The 9,305-nt window shown below is 35.0% G+C and overlaps 2 protein-coding genes across 2 annotated transcripts; one reads left to right on the top strand and one right to left on the bottom strand.

The window, feature by feature from the left end:
• The first annotated feature begins 4,379 nt into the window (after positions 1-4,379).
• On the top strand, positions 4,380-6,003 carry LOC121256599 (BURP domain-containing protein BNM2A-like). Its single transcript, XM_041157442.1, has 2 exons — positions 4,380-4,609; positions 4,776-6,003. The coding sequence occupies exons 1-2, from the start codon at positions 4,553-4,555 to the stop codon at positions 5,838-5,840; spliced, it is 1,122 nt and encodes a 373-aa protein (XP_041013376.1). The 5' UTR covers positions 4,380-4,552; the 3' UTR covers positions 5,841-6,003.
• A 1,454-nt stretch (positions 6,004-7,457) lies between these two features.
• LOC121254064 (organ-specific protein P4-like) lies at positions 7,458-8,338 on the bottom strand. The gene is made up of 2 exons (XM_041154026.1): positions 8,223-8,338; positions 7,458-7,927 (listed from the first exon to the last, which is right to left on the bottom strand). Exons 1-2 carry the CDS (start codon positions 8,271-8,273, stop codon positions 7,658-7,660), a joined length of 321 nt encoding a protein of 106 aa, XP_041009960.1. The 5' UTR covers positions 8,274-8,338; the 3' UTR covers positions 7,458-7,657.
• Positions 8,339-9,305: the final 967 nt, after the last annotated feature.

Here is a 9,305-nt window from a genome sequence, read left to right as displayed (position 1 = left end):
CATTGTACTTTTCTTACCCTTATCACTAGTCTCAATAATAATTGATGTTATACTTAAAATAGGTAAATCAGGGTCTAAAACTCTTAGTGTAAATTTAGAATGCTCATGTTTCTCTAAATTAGATTCTATTCTGTACAGGAAACCTTGTAAAGATATTTGTATATTTACTGCAAGAAAAACATTTTAATCACATTAATGCTTTGAGTTCGATACTCACAAATAATAACAAAATTTAAACTATTATGGATGAACTAATATTGTCATCGAGATCCCTCATTTGGGAGTAAACCCCAATACACAAAATATTTCCTCTAGTTTTAAATTTTATGGATAAACTAGCTGTATCATCATAATTTAAACTATTATGGATGAACTAATATTGTCATCGAGATCCCTCATTTGGGAGTGAACCCCAATACACAAAATATTTTCACTAGTTTTAAATTTTATAGTTGAACTAGATGTATCATCAGAATATTCCTTTGGGAGTAAACTTTGACATACAAAATATTATCTCCAACCTTAAATTATGTGGATAAACTAGTTGTATTACCAAAATTTTTCTTTGAGAGTAAACTCTGGCATACAAGTTGTTCACTCCAATTTTACTTTGATGGATGAACTAGTAGTGTTATCAAAATTATCTTTTGGGAGTAAATCTTGACACATAAATTGTTCACTCCAACTTTACTTTGATAGATGAACGAGTAGTGTCATCAAAATCCTCATTTGAGAGTAGATCTTAACACACAAAATTGTTCACTCCATCATACCCATCTTTACTATGGAGTTTAATGGTTTTTCTATCCAAAATTAAGAAAAATCTTGTACCTTTAGGCAACTAATTTTTTACTTAATTTTGATGCAAACCATTTGCCCCATATGAGATAAACAATTATATATATATATATATATATATGACCAGACATACACTAAAATCAATGAAAAAAAGTTAATAATTGAGAAAGTTATAACTAATAGCCATAATTCAAGTCCAAATAACTCTTACATTTATATGACCTACCATACAATAAAATTCATAGAAAGTAATAATTAAGAATTTTTATAACATATAGTCATAATTCAAGTGCTCATAATTCATATATTTATATAGCCTACATAGATTAAAATTCAGAAGAAACAATAATTAAGAATTTTACAACCAATAACCATAATTCAACTTTAAATAATTTATACATTTAATAAACAATAAAGCACATGCTTTGAGAGGGAAGAGAAATAAAGAATTATTATTATTTTTTTAAATAATGTTATAAAATATTTTTATTATATTATAATCTAACCGGTTCGGGTCCGGATTGGTCCGATTCAGCAACCCGGGCTGAAACCCAGTTCATTTGTGATATCGTGGGTCGGGTCACACGTGATCCTTTAATCTGGGTCAGGCCTACTGTATAGGCCTGACTCTTTCGCCCCTTTTTTTTTTTTTTACTTCCGGGCTGGACCACAGTTGTGGCCAACTACGCTGGCCCGCAACCCATTCAACCGCTTTTTATTTTCTTGTTTTTGTCATTGGATTGGACTAGTTTTCTGGCCCACTACGCTGGCCTATATACATGATTTCCCTCTTTATTTTCTTGGATTGGGCCAAAACCCAACGGCCCATAATCGGCCCACGACCTTTAACAGGTTAAGAAAACCCTACCCGTTTCACCTTTCTTATTCCCTTAAGCAATCGCCACACCTATTAGTTTTCCAACCATTGATTTGGCACAACTGCGGGCGTCATCGACAAGGAGAGGTCGGCATAGCATCCCTGCCTCCTCTTGCCGCCTTTGTCCACCTCCTTTCTCTGTTAGTTTACCCAAATCACTGTTATGGCCACTAGGCTTTAAAGCCTTCTGCACCACTGTCACAGAGATGTCAACGAGGAGGTTCTTAGCCTCCTCGCGGTGCCAAACACTGTACCTCATAGTTTTATTTTCTAAAAACTCAACTTAGAGATGGATCGAGCCACCAAAACAAGAGGGTCTTTACAGCGGTGAAGACATTCTTCCATCCTGGAGTACCAATGAGGGAACTCCGACCACCTCCACGCTGCCTACTGCTGATGCATACGATGACGCCTAGCTCAACTGTCTCTTCAACCCAGCACAAACACAGTACAAACAAAAGGAGAGGGAAATAAACTCAAGTAAAAAATCGAAACAGAGGCATGAATATCATTGCAAAAATTTTCTTTTGAGAATCGAAATCATTCACTTGAAACTCTCAAACACCATCATAAATTTATTTCTGAGACCGAAAGGTCACACAATGTTTTTAGTCAACCACAATAGAGGTGAAAACCAACCCATTCGGTGCGATTTTTGGGCAAAACCGACCCCGAACAATGAGAAAAAATTGAGTAGAGCAACCGACCGTAACGGGTCAATGGGGAGGAGGAAACTGATCGAGGCGATTCTCGGTTAGAGTTCGGTTCCCCTAGCGGCAAGATTCTTCTGAGAGAATAGAGGGAGAGAGTTGTAGAGGAGAGAAAGAGAGAGTTGAAGAGGTGTAAAATGCGGGGGAGAAGGTGATTGGGAAAGAAGACGATCCCAACTTGAAACGACGTCGTTCAGTTTAAGTGGAACAACATCGTTTCATACATACTTTTTTTTTTTTTTCATACGTGTTAAATAAAACGATGTCGTTTGGTTTAGTACCAAATGGTTTCATTTCTATCATGTTTTATATACTTAGGTGAAACGATGTCATTTTGATTAGCGTATATTAAAAAAAATATAGTTTTATTTTATCGGTCGGTTCTACAGTTCGGTCCAGCTTCAAATCAGGACCGAACCGCTAAACTTTGGTTCCTTGAATTTTTCATAGCACATCGGCCAGTTCTCCACCGATTCCAGCAGGTTCCTAACGCGGCCAGTCGGTTCTCGTCGTGGCGGCCGATTGCGTCAATTTTTGTTCAGCCCTAAACCACAACATGATAAAAATAGAGATAGACACATGGAGGCACATATAAAATCAAATAGACATTTATTTACTGTATAATTTATCGAGATCATAAAATATTTGTAACCTGTCGCTTTGATATCACATGTTAAATATTTTAACATGAAACATAAAATACAAGGATATTCGATTTTTTATGATCCACGATAATAAATAATAATTAATAATTAGAAAGCGTACCTCCCTTCATCTTAGATTGATAAATAATCTAACCTGACTATGAGAGAAAGATCACCTTAGCAACTTTACTTCTGTGTGTCTTCTGAAAGCTAGAGACACAATAATGTAATAATGTTATAGGTGAGAACCCTTAACTCCTCATTGTTATTTATAGACTTCTGACTTTCATGAAATCAGGAGACATTCGCGTCTCAATATGACTAAAATAGAGATATTCTTGTCTCATTATGACTTATTGATTAAATGATAATATTTGAATTAATCTAACCCATTAAAATATGGGTGTCTGAAATATAAAATTTTAATAAAACTCTTACATTTAGCACCTCTTATTTGAATATTATATTGTAATTTATAGCTAAAACTTTTGCCTCCGACAAATTTCACGCCTGCTAAATTTTGTATATATCTGTCGGCCCAAGAGAAAACTAAGTAAATAAAACCTTTGTCAAATCCATGAGCTTGTGAAAATCGTGGCCCAATATTTAAATAAAAAATAATGCTACTATATCTATTTAATTTGTTCTTTCATTTAATCGTTCATGTATTTTTTTTAATTTTTTTAATAATTAAGCGAGCGACTATTACTATATTAATGTATTTAAAAAAAATATTTAAACATATTTAAAATAAATTTAAAAAAAAAAGTACAATAATAAAGAATAACTTAAGTTGTTACATTACTCTCAATTCATCCCAACTCATCATTATAATTTTTTTAAATTCTAATACAAAATATAATAAACAATTTAATTTTTCTAAATTTTAAAATAATAATAATATTAAAAAATAATATTCTAACAATATTTTATCATCTCAATTCAACTCAACTAAATTTACTTTAACATCTAAATACATTCTGTTATATTTGAATAGTGAAAATATTTGAAAAGTGTTGAGAATGTTTGTGAATAATAATGAAAAAATAATAATAAAATAATAATAATATATTAAAAAATATGTGAAAAGTAATGAATAATAAAAAAATAGATAAAAAATAATAATAAGAGTAATTTCATTTGCCAAACACAGCCAAACGTAACCGAGGTACTAGCACTTCTCTTAAATAAAACCTTTTGTCGTTTTCCTGTTTTTCAACTTTCTTTTGAATCTTCGAGTGATTTTCGTATGACGTCAATGCCAACTGGCAAATTCCAAGGTGACTCTGCAGGTAATTGATTGCCTATACATGCCCCTATAAGGCAATATGTACAGGACAAGAGTGGAATTTCGAAAAGGACACTTGGAGTATTTTATGGGGGCCATCTATGCATTTGTATGCTGAGAAGGATTTCACATGATCAATAGGAAACGAAAAACGTTTATTCTTGTTGCTTCAACTCTCTCTCGTCAATAGGAAACGATAAACAAAATTGGAGATCTTAAAAAAGAAGAAAGATCAATGGGTATTGGGTACTTTGCATCTTGGAGCCTCTTCCTTCATCTTCTACTCACTATGGTAATCTCGAAATTGTACTTTGCTTTTTAATATTGAATTATACAGGCATGGAAGAATGGTTAGCAATTCATTGAAACTCCTGATGTAATATTTTTCAGTTTTTGAAGTTCTTGATTCGGACTTTATTGTAAATCTTTAGCAGTATATGTCAATAAATTTTCTGCAGTGTGCTCATGGAAGTGGATCGAGAGAGTTGATCACCAAAAAGCACCCGGAAGAGCTTATAGAACATACTCCTGCAAGCAAGCATGGAGAGTTGCAAGAACCCAAACGCAAGATCATTTTGGAATATCTTACTGATCATGATGATGGTCACCGGAAAGAAACAAGCAGCAATTCAGTATCTTCAGCGCATGATGATGATGTGCTTGTACCTGGCATGGACAGTGATCATAGCAAGGTTCGTACTGATGTCCACATAAGGCTGTATAATTCCCACCACCATGACATGGACAATCAAGGTAAGCTAGACCATGATGCCCATCAAGGCCTACATAGAGGTCAAGTACTTCATTCTCACCATTCGTCCCACATGGAACACATGGACCCTTCTTCAATGATCTTCTTCACCATGAAGGATTTAAAGGTAGGAAAAACAATGCCAGTCTATTTCCCAAAGAGAGATCCTTCAACTTCTCCACGTTTCTTGCCTAGAGAAGAAGCTGACTCGATACCCTTCTCATTAAACGAACTCCCACGCCTTCTTGAAATTTTCTCTTTCTCCCCAGACTCTCCCCAAGCCAAAGCCATGGAAGATACACTCAGACAATGTGAGATTGAACCCATCAAAGGAGAGACCAAGCTCTGTGCCACCTCCTTGGAATCCATGCTTGATTTTGCACGTGGCATGCTGGGCCTGAATTCCCGTTTCCAACTTCTGATCACTTCCCATCTGATCAAGTCAAGCACCCTTTTCCAGAACTACACTTTCCTAAGCATGCCACAGGAAATTTCAGCTCCCAAGATGGTTGCATGTCATACTATGCCTTACCCTTACGCAGTTTTCTATTGCCACAGCCAAGATAGTAAAAACAAGGTATTCAAGGTTACCCTAGGTGGTGAGAATGGAGATAGGGTGGAAGCCATTGCTGTTTGCCACACGGATACCTCCCAATGGAGCCCCGATCACGTGTCATTTCGCGTGCTTGGGGTCAAGCCAGGGACCTCCAACGTCTGCCATTTCTTCCCAGCAGACAATCTCGTGTGGGTTCCAACACCTGTACCGGTTTAGTAGTCCAATTGCAACGTGTTTGTTCAAGTTCGAGTCCTAAAAAATTCTGGTGGGGAACAGGAGCCTGGGAGGTGTTAATATATTTGCACTAAGGTCGTTTCATGTAAGAGAAATATTTTATAGTTGGCGTTGCATCAACGAAGAAAAAAGTGTTGCTGTGTAACAAGTTCCCACCTTTGTTGACTTCTACATTTATTACATCGCGTGTGCATTTCCCAACCAATATGACAGGATCATTTATGCTCCTCTGCTTTCATTTCCCGAGTTCACAGTTACTCTTGCCCACCTCTCTTGCCCACCTCTTCTAGGCTGGTAAGGATCGATCTGGAATCTGTGGTTTTAAAATCCCTCTAAAACAGACGGCGATCAAGATACAATTCTGAATTCTCTTGGCTTCTACAGCTACAAAGGGGCACAGTTTAGGCTCTTACATGGGGGCCTAAAGTAAAAGTTGATATTTTGCCAAGTTATTCTCAAGTTTCCATCATTTGAACAACCTTTCATAAAAAAAGGAAAAATTAAACTCTATAAAAACACTCATTTCTTCGTATAAAAGATTTAAGAAGGAGAATGAGATAATTCCTTATAAAGACCAGAATGAATTTGTTCTTAAATTGTGTGAGACTTCTCAATACGTTCCCTCACATATAGGTCAGTATTTTCGATACTATCATCTTAGATAGATCGCTAGAACTCATCATCGTTTATAAGTTAACTTGTTCTGATATCATATAAAAATATTAATTTCTATCCATAAAAAACTTAATAGGAGTGGAGTAACTCTTTATAAAAATCAGAATAAGTTTATTCATAAGTTATGTGAAACTTCTCAACAAACTCCGAAACACGATCGAAACACGACCGAGTAAATTGACTATCTATTCTAAAGCCTGTCTAGCAAAATGAAATGGGCTGCTCTGTTCATGACAATAGTTGGGCAACTAATCACATAAAGTAAGATACATTCTAAGTTTTATTTGATACGCTATGACCACTTTTGAGTTTAGCGTCCGCGCCAGAGCATGCATTTGAGTAAGCACTAGCACACGTCGGAGTCTGAGCTTGTATTTAACAATGAGATTCCCCAACAGTGACCATCTCTTTCTAAGTTTTCCAGCGTCATCATTTCAGCATCCATTTAATTCATAGTTAGTGGATTTGGTAAACGAGAACTTGCAACAAGAAACACGCAAGAAACACGCAAAGCACTAAAAAATAAAGGTTGTGGGCTGTTTCTGTACACCTATCTGGTCATCGAGAATGGATTCCAGCGCTTTGAGAGATATGCATGTCTACATCTCTACGATATATGTCAGTGTACATTCTTTTAATCTTTTGCCATGGCATGAGTTGCTATGGTAGTTGATCATAACCGGAGTTTCGCCGAGAAAGAACAAAAAATAAAAAATAAAAAAACTGACAAGATAACTGGACGTCTGATCTCTAGCTAGGCACGAACACTCTATAGAACAGAAGTTTGACTAAGAAGAATGCATGGTTTTCGCAATTTTAATGAGGGGGCACCATAAATAGAAATTATTTTCAACGATCTTGAATGGAAGACTAAACCTCCAAACAGACTTCGCCAAATAATTAAATGGGTTAAATGGGCCATAAAGAGAAACTACTTCCAATATTTCAACAACATAAGATAGATTTTTACACCACTCGTTCTCCTCCAAGACAAGCTTCAACAACTGAGAACACGCTAACATGAAATTGTAAAGACATGAGCTACTTAATTTGTTTCATGATTCGTCTAAATCATATTGCATATGACAGCATCATGAGCATATATATAATAGATTTCGGAAGCTTCAGCCCTGCATCAGCTGTGTGTCTCGCTTTGTTTCCAAGTCCTGGACACAAGGCTTCTTCTCTTCTTTCCCCTCAACACGGGCATGATAGATAATAGCATTAGGTGTGACGTCAAAATCTCTAAGGAAATGGTCTTTTTTCATTGATTCAGAGGGATGTGGGGAATCTCGATGAAAGAGGGTTTTGATTGCTTCTGGTATTGGTTGGTCTTTCATTATGCTCTTCCAGTAATCTCCTGGGTCTTCTCTGGCACCGTTGAGGTTAACAGACTACAAAAGAAAACGCGAGTAAGCAAAAGAAGAATGCATGTACAGATGCATAATGAGAAAATCAATGAAAAGATCAACATGCTTGAAGAATTCTAGCTAGCTAGACATCACTGCATGTTTATGGGAAATAAAACTATTAAGCCAATTTACTTATAATTTGATCTGGTTGGATATAATTGATGTCATGGTGAATTCCCAGTTAACTCAGATGAATCAGGAGACTAGCTAGATGCAATTAACAGGGTAAATCACTGCTAAAAGGGGAAATCAATGTTGCAAGTAATGAAAAGCTCACCAAGAGGAGGGACAAGATCAGAAGCAAGAAAGCAAAGATCCCAGACCTCATCTCTAGCTAGCTTTGGTGAAGCTTAATTGTTGGCACACGCTCAGATTTGTTATTTTGAATGGTACGCTCATCAACTTATGACTAACACCTTTTATAGGCCATTCAAGAAGAAAACGTCAATTTTGTTATTTTAATACACTTCATTTCAAGCATTAAAAACCCAAAAAAAAAATCCTTAAAAGAGTCTTATTATTTTTTATCTTAATTTTTATATTCATATTAAATTATATCGGTGAGTGTAAGGTTTTTTAATTTTTTTTTACAAATTATTTAAATAAAAAATTATTTAAAATATGACATGTCGATGTGACTAATCGAAAAAAAGGTAATTTTCTATTCAAAATATAAGGACAAATTAGCGTGAAAGATTATAAGAATAATGTTAATATGTCGCTTTATTTTACTTTTTTATTTTGATTATTTATATATTTATTTTATTTTATTTTTTATTTAATTTTTAAGGAATTGACTCTTAGTGTATTAATATTTTTTTTATTTTTTAAAAATATTTAAATTTATTTAAAAAAATATAATTTGTATTAGGTGGCACACATATTGAGCACACAGATTAAGCACACTGTAGAATAGCACCACTCATGATATAATGGGCGGCAAGATATATAGTTGCACCGTGGGCAGCTCGAAATCTCAAAGTGAGCAGTTCTATTAATGCAACAAGATCAGTAGAATTATTTGAGATATTCACAGCTTCCTGCTGGCTCCAGTATTATGTATGTGTGTTTATATAAACATATAAGGTTTAAATTCAACGGAAAAATGTGCAACTACAGTTCAATAATATTGTATTATTATTTCTAAATAATTGAATATCTCAGAGTGCATCAGACATATATCATATCATATATATAGTATTAGCCTAAATATATATATATAAAAATCCAATTAGTATTTTTATTTTTAACTTAATTACGGACCAAGTACATGGTCAACGGTCGGTCTGTCCTCTGCAATATGAACACACGACTGCCGAAAATATCTGGCGCATTAATTCATAGGGCAGTGCGTGCCCCA

The sequence above is a fragment of the Juglans microcarpa x Juglans regia genome, chromosome 3D (genome assembly GCF_004785595.1).
Source record: "Juglans microcarpa x Juglans regia isolate MS1-56 chromosome 3D, Jm3101_v1.0, whole genome shotgun sequence".
In the NCBI taxonomy this organism is placed as follows: domain Eukaryota; kingdom Viridiplantae; phylum Streptophyta; class Magnoliopsida; order Fagales; family Juglandaceae; genus Juglans; species Juglans microcarpa x Juglans regia.
Note: the sequence above shows the minus strand (reverse complement) of the source record. Positions and strands in the feature narration are given on the sequence as shown.